General features: G+C 35.7%; 2 protein-coding genes across 2 annotated transcripts; both read left to right on the plus strand.

The window, feature by feature from the left end:
• Window positions 1–172: 172 nt before the first annotated feature.
• LOC120469922 (gypsy retrotransposon integrase-like protein 1) lies at window positions 173–5346 on the plus strand. Its single transcript, XM_039659224.2, has 8 exons — window positions 173–508; window positions 3068–3261; window positions 3377–3488; window positions 3587–3728; window positions 3799–3853; window positions 3939–4196; window positions 4294–4410; window positions 4488–5346. Exons 1-8 carry the CDS (start codon window positions 340–342, stop codon window positions 4707–4709), a joined length of 1269 nt encoding a protein of 422 aa, XP_039515158.2. The 5' UTR covers window positions 173–339; the 3' UTR covers window positions 4710–5346.
• Window positions 5347–7579: 2233 nt separating this feature from the next.
• abcb9 (ATP binding cassette subfamily B member 9) lies at window positions 7580–15707 on the plus strand. Its single transcript, XM_039659288.2, has 11 exons — window positions 7580–8656; window positions 9603–9717; window positions 9849–9979; window positions 11143–11348; window positions 11541–11738; window positions 12764–12892; window positions 12964–13152; window positions 13624–13797; window positions 14023–14182; window positions 14903–15039; window positions 15151–15707. Exons 1-11 carry the CDS (start codon window positions 8026–8028, stop codon window positions 15454–15456), a joined length of 2376 nt encoding a protein of 791 aa, XP_039515222.2. The 5' UTR covers window positions 7580–8025; the 3' UTR covers window positions 15457–15707.
• Window positions 15708–15881: the final 174 nt, after the last annotated feature.

Below are 15881 nucleotides of genomic sequence, written 5' to 3' on the forward strand. Positions count from 1 at the left end.
TATGTCCGTAAAGAAACAAACAGTTTCGCAAAACCTCTGATAACACAATTTATTTTTCAAGTATATGAGTATAAATATTTAAAGCAAATTTTGTATGAGTTCGCATCTGAAAAGAGCGATAAGTTACATACCAAGAGTGATAAAAGATACTGTTAAGTTAACTTCCTGGTACGTCACTCAATTCCTTCCGTCCGAGTATTGTTGTGTTGTGTAGTGTATGTGTGTGACGCGCAAGTTCAAGACAAATATCTTCTGTTGTTTTGAATTTAAAATTTGACAATTATTCAGCTGTACTATCTGTTATGTATTTAAAGCCTGGCACCGTGTATTCGCTGCAGAATGTTGAGTGTAGACTCGTTGCCAGTTGCCGAAGAGGAGGTGGTGGAGTCCAGCTCAAACAGACTGGGGGACATTTACACTTTTGTTGCCGAGGGCTGTTATCCTCACACCATGAACCCTATTCGCAAGAAAAATCTCAAAAGATATGCTCAGAAATTTATGATTGACGGTGAGAGCAATGCTTGCAAATGTTACATTTGATTCGGAATGTCAGTAATCTGTTGTTAGTCTTTTAGTGTTTACAGTAACGTTATTTTCTGGAAACAATGCTGTAAAGTTTAACTTAGACAGACCTGCATGCATGCATGCATGCATGTATGTATAACGTTATACCTATATATTACCATGTTATATGTTAATTAATTTAGTATATAAAGTAGTATAAAAAATTAACATTGGGCGTAAAAAAAAAAATTGTTTGTTTCCGGTTTCCGACCGACCCTGTCAATTTATGTGCGACCCAAAATTATTTTATGAGCTTGGGGAAGAAATAATAAAAATTAAATAAATACACAAATAAAATTTGAGGCGAACTATAAATTTACGTTTTTGTACAGCTCCGTCTTTTAATAGCACGCGATGCAAGATGCATCTTGTCCTCCAGCAATCTATTAACAAACGAGGCAGATATCGTTCGTCAAACTGAACTATAATACATACTATACAAGTCTTTTTTTTGTAATTTAGGATATTTTTATTCATATTCGCACACATACAAATACATGCATTCATAGGCATGTACACACCACATACTAATACCTCCATCCGCCTAGTTTTATTAAAAATCATCCCAAAAATTCCAATCATGATCCCAATCCCATCTTCTGCTGTCTATCACTTCTTTCGCCATGTATTTGTTCGTTTCTTTCATTAAAATGCAATCCAAAACACTCTAACCTGCCGCGGTTCGTATCTCTAGAGCCCGTCTAACTTGTCCGCTTTTCCGGGACAAATGGATTTTTGAAGGACAAGTAAAAGAGAATTTTACTCGCCCCAACGGACAAGTAGCCTGATTAGAACATCAATAACAAACAAAAAAATAACGAGGGAATCACTAAACCGAGAGAATGATTCTGATTTTATTACATTTATTGCAAGTTGCGATCGATTGTGGATAATAAATGTAGCAGGCAGCAGCTACTGTATTACTGATGGTAAATTTGCGCTGTTGACGCTCGCGCAGAGAAATCTACACACATGAGCGGAGCACACACACACACACACAGTTAACAACATACTCTGCCTATAAAAAATCTAAATGTGGAGTTTTTATATTTTAACATATGTTAAGCACTAAGCAGCCTCAATTATTTTTCCTGAATACCATCACGATTGAAAAAGTGACATTGATTTCCTACAACAGTTCAATACACAGTTAAGATTAAGTCACTTACTGTTTATAAGCAATATTGGGTGTTTTTGTTCCATTTCAGCAGCGAAAATAGTTCCAAAGAAAAGTCACAGCAGAACCACGACGCATCTCACAGGAACTCATCCTGTTTTCATTACTGAATGATTCAGCATTTTGAACGAATCGGTTGAGTCAAAGATTCAATGACCCATTCATAAACATCAACATCTGTCTCATTCTTGAATGAATCAACCGTTTGAACGAATCGTTTGAATTAATGAATCAATAACTCACTCATTAATACGGCCGCCTGCCGCCACCTATTGGCAGTTTAGTGTTATGTTTATAAGTAGCCTAGTATAATTCTTTCCAATATTTATTATTTGCACATTTAAATCAATTTCATAACATTATTTTATGAAATTGTAATTTTTCATTGTAAATGATTTAATTTGATCAGCCCTACCTAGGGTAACAGTATGCTTCATCTTTCATTTTAAATTCCTAAATTTGATCAATAAATTCAATTATTTAGAATAATGAGACACTATAGGGCATTTAATAATATTGGTGGAGGAGATGCTCTTAAAGGTGCAGATATTACAATATGCCTTTTTAAATATCAAAGCTGATTGAACACTGATGAGAATATTGCTTCAGAATAAAAAATAAATAAATTTAAAAAATCCGGACAAGCAACTTTTTACTCAGACAAGTGATTGACAGATTTACTTACTTGTCTGGAGGACAAGCACGTGAAAAGGCTTGAGGGGATAGTTCACTTTGATATTTTTAGTTTTGACCAAAAAATATCAAAATTGAAAATACTGCAGAAACAAAAACACCTACATCTATCCCTTGAGGTAAGCTAAAACATATCAAAAATAATTTTGTGAACTATCCCTTGAATTTCCTACCCATCCCTTGCTGCCACTGAAAAAAAAAAAAAAAAAAAAAAAAAAAAATCCCTACCGACCCATGACCTCAACTGACAACCAACCGGAACCAAACTTTTTTTTTTTTTAGGCCTTATCCTAATTTAAAATTCTCCTGTCTATATATTGCCATATAATTATCATCAGACATAATCACATAATTTTTAACCTCTTTTGTAAACTTTACTCTACATTTTTTTAATTTTCCTATGGGTCTTGGTTTAAATATATAAGCTAATAATCAGGGTTACTGAAACTATTTACTTGTACAAAACTATCATATTGAGTATTTGTTGAATACAAATCCTTCTGATGTTTGAGTTGATCATTTTATCCGGTCTATTTTAGTATATAAAACATGGTTTAGCTGGTCTTACTGAGTGATTAGTGATTGATTTAGTTTTATTACCTCTCTAACCTTTCTCTATCATAAATTCTATAGATGGCCGGTTATATTATGTGGGACCGAAGAAAGAAGAAAAGCGAGAAGTAGTGATTGAGACAGAGCGAAAGAGACAGATATTCCTGGAGTGTCACTTCAATGACATTGGGCATCACCTAGGACAGAAGAAGACTGTTCACAGGATTCAGAGTAAATACTACTGGCTTGGCATTGTCAAGGATGTTGTGGATTGGGTATGATGTGGATGTCACTATCCTGATACCTTTAGGATTGGATACGTTTGTCACTGTCATATTATTTATCTACATGCGTTTACGTTTATTTACGTCACTGAATCATCCGTTTCAGATTAAAGTGTGTGAAACTTGTCAACACACAGAGCGGAGTAAAAACCTAGCCAGAACGGTACGACCCATAAAGGTGGATGGTCCTTGGGACATTTTGGCGATTGAAATAATCGGTAAAAGTTTGTAAGAGACTTTTAAGATGTCTAATTTGTTAGCAGAACATATTTATAGAGCATAACCAAATGTCTTCACTTGCTGTTTTTGAAAACAGGTCCATTCCCAGGAACTGTACATGGAGGGAATACACACATTGTTATTATTACAGATTACTACAGTAAATGGGTTGAGGCCTTTCCTATACAAAAGAAAGATGGTCTCTGTATTGCACGATCCATTTCATCATCTATTTGCAGGTGAGGTTACATTGCACCATTAATGAAGAATAAGTATGCTGATATGCTAAAATGTTTTTTTTTCTTCCAGATTTGGCCCTGCAAAGACAATATTTTGCTCTCAAAGTGCTGACTTCTGTGAGGAGGTAAAAACTTCTGTTGAATTACCAAACTTTTATGCAAAACAGGGGATTAACTCTATTTTCACAGCATTATTAATAATTATTTTAGGTTACAAAGCACCTGTTTGAGCGATGGAGCATAGCATTAAGAGTGGTGCCAGTAGACCAGCCGCAGAGGAACGCACTGTATGATCGCAGCAGTAATCTGCTGAGAGATGCCATAAAACAGATGGTGGTGGAGAAACAGGTAGAATGGGATGATTTTCTTGATCCAGTTTTGGCCATCTTCAGGACATCAGTCAACCCTACGACAAAATTTACCCCACACTTTTTAATGTTCAACAGAAAAGCCAGCATATCTAGTGAGGTAAGAGAATTGACTTTTAAGATGGTAATACACTGACGTTCTAATACGGTAAGCAATAAGTTACTGACATTTCTATTTCTGTTCATTTTTTTTAAAGACAAAGTTTGATGCTCTTAGTTGCTATCAGGACCAGGAGGAGGATACCCTTAACGAAGAGGACACAAACTCTTTTCTTTCCTCCATGCAGGAGCAACAGAATAACATCAAACAGCTGGTAAAGTCTGAGCATTTGTTTGTGTAGCTAAAATCTTCTCTAGTCCCATTCCTGATAATGTTATTTTGTCTATACAGGTAGTTACAAATATGAATGCCGCCTACAGACAAGAAAAGAAAAATGCTAAACGCAAGGCTAGAAACATGCCCTCCATAACTCTCACTGTGACCAACCCATTGTTCAGCACAGAGGAATCCCCTTCAGCAAAAAAGCTTAAGGAAAGTCTCTTCTTGTCTTTTCCTGTGGAGACTGTCCTAACCACAATACAGAATGTATCTGAAGCCAAGAATATCCTCTAATAGACACTGGTGTGCATTGAAAATCTTTTTTGATGGGACTGATCACTATCCTATGGAAGCTTGTTTCCGCCATAAACTAATAATAAAATTAGTTTATATACGCTATGCTATGAAAAAAATAAAATAATTGTGACTTATCTCACAATTGCGAGATATGAAGTCAGAATTGTGAGAAATAAAGTCGCGATTGCGAGATATAAAGTCGCAATTCTGAGAAATAAAGTCGTGTGAGAAAAAACAGAATTTTCAGAATCGCAATTGCAACTTTATTTTTCAGAATTGCGACTTTATATCTCGCAATTGCAAGTTTACATCTCACAATTCTGACTTTATAACACATAATTGCGAGTTTATATCTCGAAATTCTGACATCTTTACTCAGAATTGGGAGATATAAACTCGCAATTGCGAGTTATTAGGCCAATTCTAATGGGAAAAAAACTCTTTTCACAATTCTGACTTTACAACCCGCAATTTCGACTTTACATCATGCATTTCTGACTTTATAACACTGAATAAATGGAGGTTGGAGCAGGCTTCACTCAAAGTTTATACCTCAAATTGTTTTAAGAGTGCTGGCCTAATAATGACAATGAATGTATGGAAGAGAGAGGCCGCACTTTGCATATACAGTTTTATTATGTATAATAAAACTGTATATGCAAAGTGCGGCCTCTCTCTTCCATACATGACTTTATAACACACAATTCTGACTTTTTTATCTCTCAATTCTGACTTTATATCTCGCAATTCTGAGAAATAAAGTCAGAATTGCGAGATAAAAAGTCGCAATTATCTTTTTTATTTTTCATTCTGTGGCGGAAGGAAACAAGCTTCCATATTATCCGCAAAGTGTTTTTGCATAGACTACAGCTCAAAGACCAGTAAGGTGGTCCACAGAGAGCATGTTAAGTAGATGAACTTTATGCTTGCTTTGTGTTTCAGCACATATTTCATAGATGTAAAGATTCAAATAGTGTGTTTCAGCTCAAGGCATTCATTGACACTGATGATGGTCTTAGATTGTGCTTATTATTTTACAGAATAGTATTTTTTTTACAAAGTGAGGTCATTATGTTAGTCTTTTACTGAACTACACTCCCATGTTTGTTTTGCTTAGGTGACTCTTTTTTCTTTATTTTCTTTTGATGAGTCATCTGAAGTCCAGATATTTCAGTATTATCTGTAAGAATGTTGTTTAAACATTGACTATGAAAGTTATAATATTCAGTGCTCAATACCACAGAAAATAGTTAGTTGTTTGCCTAACTTTCTTTACACGTGCTTCATCATTTTAAATTGTTATCCAACAATTGACTGTTTTCATTTGTAAAAAATGGATTTATTAATCAGTTATTCAGTCAGCTCTGCGGGCAATGTGATACATCTGGTGCAACATTCTGTTTGCCTTTGAAATAACAGTTGAAACGAAGATGCAAGAATGGAGCCATGGATTGCAGGTGATTTCATAATAGAGCTGACCTCAGTTTGTTACTTGTGTCATCATTGGGACAGCTTGCAAAATGGCGACATGTCTTTAAAGTGAAGCCATTTAATGTTGTAACACTCTGTTCTCGTTTAAAATTGTGTATTCGCACATCCAATGTAAACATTTTTGTTAAATTTATGCTAAAAACTGACAGCTGTGGTTGCTAGAACTTTCAAAAAAATGCACTGACAATGTTATACTGTACGTATAAGAATTATGGGAGACATTTTGGTGATGTTTTGTTCCTAACTAAATTATATTATGTTAAGACACCAACATATTTGAGCCAATAAAATATGTTTTTACTGTGTTGATGACAGCAGTGGTGATCTAACAGGAATCCATGAGGTGTGACTTAAGTGCAGTGCTACTTTTTTAATACATTCTGGGAATGCACCTTTCCCCATAAAATGAAAGGTATGATACCTACATAGGTGTGAAAGGTTATTCATACATTTTATTTGCAAAATAAAAATACAATAACCTTTGTGAAAAAGAAGTACACTTTAGTATGTTTGAAAAAAGGGAGTGTTAAGAAAAATGCAAATTAAATGTGTAGTTTTTGGACACTTAAATGTTAATAACAGTTACATGAACAGACATTATAGTTATATTGAATGGAATAAGTTGAACTCAATAGTGCTTTTTACGTGTGACTTAATTATTTCATAATTACTTATTGTCTGAAATATAGTTGTGAAAGTGTACTGCCAAATGTACTAACTGCTATACTAAAATATAATGTAATTTCTTTTGAAACTTGTATTCTATTTGCAATTATAGATTTGTAATTTAGTATTTCAAATATTAACTTTAAATAACACTACAGTTAAAATTAATAGAAGCACTAATATAACACATCAACATCCTCGTATAAACAATGATTTGAAGTGTCCTATGGCTATAAAGTAAAACTTTTATTATGAATTTATTACAAAGAGCACTTTTTAAATGCGTAGTAAAGTGTTTTAAAGAACAATCATAATAGTGTGATCTTGTGTCATTTATTTGATATATCTGAGAGTACAGTTTTTTAAAATACTTTTTAAGATTTGACGTTCAATAGGCTATATATGCACATTCATTATGTGGTGACATTATGGCGACAGTTAATATAGACTGTGAATTATTAGTGAAATGCTCAGTTCATGCTCGACTTTTGAAGATACAATATATTGGATGCGCAATAAAATACAGTAAACAATTCAATACGGATACAATTATGATATCCATTTTAAAATTTGCCCTCACGAGCTTACCATCAAAATATGTAACGTCAAATAACTTTACCTGTGTATTTTTCCAATGTGACCAGAGCACTCTCTGATTATAGGTCAGTTGTCACGGAGGCGGGGCTTCAGTACAGTATTATTTTTGCCTCTTCCTGTCATTGAGCTGCACTGGTAAGGAGAGACGATGGATGTGAACTGGATATTGTGGGACTAATATGAGTTGTTTAATCGTACCGGGAAGGTTGATTTACGAAGGAATTAATGAGCTGTTTTTTAGACGGAAAAGGGATTTACAAATTCTATTGCCTACTGCCCTATAATGAATGAGGCTGTGCTAGTGCCGGGTGTCAAGCTGCGCAGGCCAGCGAATCAACTTTACAGGCGCAGTACATCGACATAGAGTTTGTTTCTCGCCCGACCTTTTATCAAACCAGGCGGTCCAGACCTGTCAATCTGGTTTCACGCTGTGTCATTTACCTACTCTATTGAAATCATTTCCATAAAGAATTTTGCTGCTCACGTTTACATAGAAGAGTACATAGGTTACATAGGTCTGTGTGGTGTAACTATTAACCTCTTCAACAGGTGTAGGAAAATGAGGGTTGCTGTGATTCTCAGTGGCAGCCTGCTGTTCACTCTATTGGATATTATGGTCACTACAATATTGTATGTTCATGGATCAAGTCTTGATATATTTTCAGATGAATTAGAAGACTTTGACATACACCGCTCAACACTGGACTTGTGGGGAACTGTCCTCATACGGGTCAGTTTTCTTTTCGGGGGCTCTATCGGGGTGTTCTTTAACAGGAACGATGGTCCACGGAGGGTGTCAAACCTGGGGACGCTGGTTGCCCTCATTTGCCTTACCAATATGACTTATGCTCTGGCCAAGTTGTTGATGTTTTCTGAAGAGGGAGCTCTGATGTATGACCCTTGGTTCCTCAGTCTGTTCTCCTGGACTTGTGCATCATCAATAGGCATCATGATCTCATGGAGTCTGCTGTCAAAGACTCCCAATGCTGTGTCTGACCGAGAGGACAGCGAGGAGACGGAGGGGTTGGTGGATGGCATTGAAACAGAAGATGAGTCTAGTGAGAAGAGCAGCAAATCAAGGAAAAAGTCTCCTCATTCAGGGGCCACAATCGGACGTCTGTTGTCATACTGTAAGAAGGACTCTGGTTTGCTGGCCATTGCTTTCTTCTTTCTTCTCCTATCTGCTGTGTGTAAGTTCACTCTCAACAGTTTCTCACAGCTATATTCTATGAAATGTAATAAATGAAGTAAACGTCATAATTCCATGATGAATATTTAATGTTAACAGTAGGTCTTGCTCTAATTGGCCCAGCAGTCATTCTCTATAAACAATCTGATGAAATGTATAGTCACTGTACTATTAGGTTGTATACATAGCATGAGTTAACACAATATTTAATATGAACTGACAATGAACAATATTTTTAATGGACTAAAAGCGAACACTTGTATATTTAAAAATGAACAATGAATGCTGTAAAAAAAAAATATATATATATATATATAGTTATTTTATACAGAACAATGTACTTTTTAAAGCATGTTTTGAAAAGAGTCTTTTATGCTCATCAAGACTGCATTTATTTGATGAAAAATACAGTAAAATGATAAAATTGTGAAATGTTATTACAAATTTTCAGCAGGCATTACTTCAGTCTTCAGAGTCACATGATCCTTCAGAAATCATTCTAATTTGGTGCCCAAGAATAGTTTATTATTATCAATGTCAAAAACAGTTTTGAGGAAACCATGATACATTTGATTTGAATAGAAAGTTCAAAAGAACATAATTTATTTAAAATGCTTTCAAAAAGACCAATTTAGAGCATCCTTGATCAAAGAAGAATCTTACTGACCCCAAACTTTTGAATGGCAGTGTGTATAACAATTTTTATGTACCTTTTTCACTTCACATTTTCATCATATTCACTCCAGCAGTTGTGGATTTCTAAACCTAACGGTCTGAGTACTGTTAGATTGCACATCATTGCAGTGTAATGTTAGGATTGCTGTAATATTTGTGAACGCCAGGATTTGTCACACTTTGATGGTTGCACATCTACCACTTTAGATTGTTCAACATATTGTTCTCATCTCTAGTACTTTTCAGCACACGTTTTATTTTCCTCTCCATAGGTGAAGCATTTATACCTTATTACACAGGGCAAGCAATAGATGGCATAGTTATCCAGAAAAGCATGGATCATTTTGCCAAACCAATGATTACTCTTAGCGTGTTGGCTTTGGTCAGGTGAGCAATTCTGGATTTGACTTTTCCCTTCAATTACTCATTTTTATAGACAGCAGCACTAATAGAGATTTCGATTTTATAGTGAAACACATTTTTCTTTGAAAATGTATCACTTTTTTTTGTTTTTATAGCTCCATAGCCATTGGGTTTCGTGGAGGAGTCTTTTCTGTTACGTTTGCCAGGTTGAACATTCGACTTCGGAACCTTCTCTTCAGATCACTAATGCATCAAGATATTGGCTTCTTTGATGCCAACCATACAGGTAATATTACAGCTCCAATCATATCCTTTATCAAACATATTTCCTTATATTTGTACCAAAACATGTAGGCCTATAATTTTTCATACTGAATTTCAGTTGATCTTTTTTCTTGCATAGTCATTTGTGATTGGTCTTGTCTTCTTTCCAACTATTGTGTTGATTCTTGTGTGCAGCCAACAGAAAACATGTGATGAACATAAGCTTACCTATAACATTAAAGGAGTTGTTCACTTAAAAAAAAAAAAAAAAACTTTTGCTGATAATTTACTCACCCCCATGTCATCCAAGATATCCATGTCATTCTTTCTTCAGTCGAAAAGAAATGAAGGTTTTTGATGAAAACATTCCAGGATTTTTCTCCATATAATGCACTTTACTGGTATGTAACCAAATGGTACAAGGTCCAAAAGACAGTTTCAGTGCAAACTGCAAAATGTTCAAAGCGAAACGATCGCTCATTTAAGAAAACAACAACCAAAGTTTAAGTTTTATAAGCTCAAATGGTCGCCTTGCTTTGTTCTGTGATGTGCGTTTTTGACTCTCCTGTTCGAACGCGTTTATCAAAATGAACGAATCTTTTTTCCTGTCATTTGGTGCATTCAACGAACGAAATGAACGAGTTGACTCGGGAAAAGATTCGTTCATTTTGATGGACGAGTTCGAACAGGAGAGTCAAGAACGCACATCACAGAACAGAGCAAGGAGACCATTTGAGCTTATAAAACTTAAAACTTTTTTCTTTTTTTTTTTAAATGAGCGATAGTTTCGCTTGATAATACCCTTATTTATCGTCTGGAATGGTTTAAAGCCCTTTGAACAGTTTGCAGTTTGTACTGAAAGTGTCTTTTGGACCTTGGACCGTTTGGTTACCATTGAAGTGCATTATATGGAGAAAAATCCTGGAATGTTTTCATCAAAAACCTTAATTTATTTTCAACTGAAAAAAGAGAGATATGGACATCTTGGATGACATGGGGGTGAGTAAATTATCAGCAATTTTTTTTAAAGTAAACTACTCCTTTAATGCTATTATTTTGCTGCCTTAAAGAAATTAAAATGTAGTGTTGTTTTTAATGTTATGTTATCAAAAGACAATTGGACCAGTGAACAACATTCAGTGCAGAACACATAAATGATTCAGCACTCAATGGTTTGCCTTACAGGTGACATTACCTCTAGACTTACCTCAGACACTACTCAAGTGAGCGACCTCATCTCACAAAATGTGAACTTGTTCCTGCGTAGCTTTGTGAAATCTGTGGGCATCTTCATATTCATGTTTGGAATGTCCTGGAAGCTGTCTGTAGTCACCATCATGGGCTTCCCATATATAGCTGTGGTTTCCAAACTCTATGGAGAGTATTACAAGGCAAGTTATGCATATGCGAAAACGTAGCTTGATAGAAATAATAGAAAGTGGTGCATTATAGTATATTGTAGCTTATGCTGTTTTATTATTCACACATGCACAGTATACTGTATATAATAGCATTTCATGCACTTATACAAAAGATGTACTCGTACTAAAAGATTAACATTACACATTTGTGATGTTCAACAGAAATTAACCAAAGAAGTTCAGACAGCACTGGCTCAGGCCAATAAAGTGGCAGAGGAAACAATATCAGCCATGAGAACAGTGCGAAGTTTTGCTAATGAGGACGAGGAGGGGGATTCATACTACAGCAGACTGCAGGAGATGTTCACTCTTAATAAGAAGCAAGCGGTTGCCTACGCCTGCTTCATGTGGTCAAGCTATGTAGGTATCTTGAAGGTTTAATGAAGCCTTCAGTCTTTGTCCTCTCAGAATCCATTTTATATTATCTGAATTATCGTAAATATGAGTTTTCTGGTTTTGCAATCTGTCACCCTGTCAAGTCATATTTACCACTGGAAAGTTTGAGGATCATTTTCCAGAGTTGGGCGTGCCATAATCTTTAAACATGGTTGCTGCTGTGATTGGTAATCTTTATTAGCCTTGTCTTCCTGTCAGTGTAGTGTATATTTACAAATATGAATAATCATTTGAAGTTTATGTTTTATACACAAAATAGCCTGTATTTGACTGAAATTCCAGAATTTTCAGCAAACGGACTATCTAGATAGCACAGTGAATGTTGGTTGTCAATGAATGGGACGCTAAATATAATTTTGCCTTTAATAAGATTTTCCCAATAAAGAATAAACCTGTGGCCATTTGCAGAAACTGATAATAATACTAGTCTTACAAGTTACAGTTACATAAAAGGACTAGACTAATTTGAATCCGGAAAGTAAGGAAGATTAGCTCTTAATAATTGCTAGTTGGTCAGAATAGTTCTTAAGACAGAGTCTCGGTGGCTTATGTACAGTAACTGGCGTCCTTCATGATTCCTGTTCTTTCCGACAACAAAGCACTTGAATGCGACGAGATCGTAATCACAGCTTTAGAAGTGGGATGTAGGAAATTTCAGATAGCATGTGAAGCCAGCATCATTTATTTCCCTTTGCTTCACAGTTTGTCTAAATTTTTGCCACATTTACCCCCGGTTTCATAGACAAGACTTATCCTAGTCCCTTAATCCTAGTCCCAGACTAAAATGCATGTTTGAGCTGTTTTTACAGAAAGCAACTTGCACTGACATATCTTTTTTTCTAGGTGGTGTTATAAAAGCTACTTAAATGCCCTAATTGAACTAAGACCTAATCCTGGCTTAGTCTAAGCCCTATCTGTGAAACCAGGTCTTAAAGTATTTTAGCGGTTCAAGTCCAGTTTCAATCTTTCTTCTTTCTTCATTTCTTTAGATCTCTGAGCTGGCCTTACAAGTCGCAGTCCTGTTTTATGGAGGCCATCTAGTGGTGACAAATCAGATGAGTGGAGGGACCCTTATTTCCTTTGTCATCTATGAGCTAGAGCTTGGAGAGGCCCTGGAGGTACTTTGATTTTTCTTTTAAAATGTACACGTGTGAATGAAACTCAACGAAACACTGGTCTTTTTTTACAGAGTATATCCTCGGTGTACACAGGTCTGATGCAAGGCGTTGGCGCTGCCGAGAAAGTGTTTGAATATATTGACAGGAAACCTAAAGATGACCTTGATGGTCAAGAAGCTCCAGAGACATTTGAAGGCTGGGTGGAATTCAAAAATGTGACATTTGCATATCCAACACGACCAGAGATGGAAATATTGAAGGTATTCTTTGTTTGTTGGTTTCTGGCCACATAAAATATATTCTGATTCATTAGCCTTGATAGTGTCATGTTGAGCCACATTAATGTCACATTCCAGTGTACATGGTGCTGTAATCATATTGCATTGCACCTATTTAGGACACTGTAAGGGCTGATAAATGTTAATGATTTGGGCTAAGAACTCAAAGGCTAAGCATCAGAATGATGTCAAGTAGAAAAAAACCTATGAACTGCAGAATTATTGAGATATATTTTATCATTATTGTACCCCTGAGCATAACGCTTAAACTCAGGTTGCTATGGATGACTTAAGTTGGGAACAGCAAAGACTGTCCTTGCAAATGGTGTATTGCAAGTTACCTTAAATGCTACTTTTATTCGTTTTACTTTTATACTGATTTGCTAGTGAATCAGTAACAGAATTCCTAGACAAACACGTAAGAAGGAAACTGAACCCACATTTTCTTCTCAGAATGTGTCCTTCAGTCTTCGCCCAGGCCAAGTAACTGCACTAGTAGGGCCCTCTGGTGGTGGAAAAAGCTCATGTGTGTGCTTGCTGGAGAACTTTTATGCCCCTCAGCAAGGCCAAGTGCTAGTGGACGGCCGACCTGTGAACACCTACCAGCACAAATATTATCACTCTAAGGTGGGATATATTCTGAGGTTGATCTGTCATTCTACATTTTGAATGGATACATTATTTGGTAATACAATTTTAGATATGTATATATTTTTTATTTATCTGTAATAGTGTTGTTTTCAATGCAGCTTGTAGTACATTCTATGACCATAAGAGGGCAGCATTTGCTGATGTTGGTAAAGTGGCCGAACCAAAAACAAATGGAGATGTTAGTGCTCTGTTTTTTTATAGGTGGCACTGGTGGGTCAGGAGCCTGTTCTGTTTGCCCGCACTGTTCAGATGAATATCTCCTATGGTATACCCGAAGCTCCTATGGAGGTGGTCATCAGGGCTGCCATTAATGCCAATGCACATGACTTCATAACGGGCCTCTCCAAAGGCTATGACACTGGTTAGTTATATATTAGATTAGATTAGATTAGATTAGATTAGATTAGATTATTATATAGATGTATATATGTGATTACACACAGACACACACCCATTATATTATGTCATAATATTTATATAAAAAAATGTTCTAGTCTCTTCTGCTCACCAAGGCTGCATTTATTGGATAAAAAAAATCTATTTTAATATAATTAAAATGAAATGTATTCCTGTGATCAAAGCTGAATTTTCAGCATCTTTACTCCAGTCTTCAATGTCACATTCAGAACATTTTGTAACATTATAAATGTATTTACTGTAACTTTTGATCAATCACTGATGAATAAAAGTAATGATTTATTTGATTTATTTTCCCCAAAAATATAAAATAAAACACCTTACTGACCCCAAACTTTTGAAAGGTAGTGTTTAATGTTACAAAAGGTTTCTATTTCAGATAAATGCTATTCTTTTGAACTTTTTATTCATCAAAAAAATCCCAAAAGAAAAATTTACATAACTGTTTTCAACATTGATAATAATGAGAAATGTTTCTTCTTAAAACATATTCAGATTTAACACAAAAGCTTCCATATCTGCCTTGAATAGCTTATGCAGTGCTATAATGACTATAATAGATATTCAAACCCTTCATTTTGATTGGATGTTTTTAACATATTGGACATGTTTTGTATCAGAGTTTGGCTCATAATTCATCATGCTGCTCTGCCCTCTGTTGTAGGGGTCGGAGAGAAGGGCGCTCAGCTGTCTGGTGGGCAAAAACAGAGAGTTGCAATTGCCCGGGCTCTCATCAGAAACCCTCGCATTCTCATTTTGGATGAAGCCACAAGTGCACTGGATTCAGAAAGCGAATACATAGTAAGAGCTGTTGATCTTGAGTGGCTGTTATACTGAAAGGCCATGGTTCAAGTGAACATACCTATTGTTAGTCTTGCATTAGACTTCATTCATGTTACTACTTTGTTTTAGGTTCAGCAGGCTCTGAACAACTTGATGCGAACACACACGGTTTTAGTGATTGCCCACAGACTGAGCACAGTGGAGAGAGCGGACAACATTCTGGTGATCGACAAAGGCTCCGTGGTGGAGCAGGGCCCTCATGCTGAACTTATGGCCAGGGGAGGCCTATACTTTAAGCTTGTGCAGAGACAGATCCTGGGGAGTGAAATAGATGTAGATGGTCATGAAATATCGCCAGCCCCACCTCGAGTGCTGGAGGAAGGAGATAAGGAGAGCGAAGAGGACTGTTGTGACGAGTATGAAGCACGCTACTAAGAGAAAGTTGACATTACCTAATTATTGGTATGATGGCCTTAATCCTAGATTGATTTTATTATAAATGTAATTGTATCTTGGGATATATCACATTTTGCATGTCAAAGAGTGTGTTTACTAGACTTGGGTACCTTGGCCTTGGACAAAGCAATACTTGATATACTTAATGTACTGTACATTTGTTTCAAATGTAAATATCTGAGATAATTTAATAATGTTATTAAATGTAATTATGGAATTAAAATGAATTAATGGATAGTTTTTTTTTTTAAGTTCCCACATACTAACACAGGTAGTTTATAGTAGCTTTTATTTTTATGTTTTCAGTTTTCATTTGAATTTTACTAATGTTAATACGTGCTTTTGTCATTATACATCTATATGTATTTCTTTCAGTTTGAGTTTTTAAATTTGAGCTCTTCAAA

Source organism: Pimephales promelas, chromosome 4 (assembly GCF_988280905.1).
Source record: "Pimephales promelas chromosome 4, fPimPro1.hap1.1, whole genome shotgun sequence".
In the NCBI taxonomy this organism is placed as follows: Eukaryota; Metazoa; Chordata; class Actinopteri; order Cypriniformes; family Leuciscidae; genus Pimephales; species Pimephales promelas.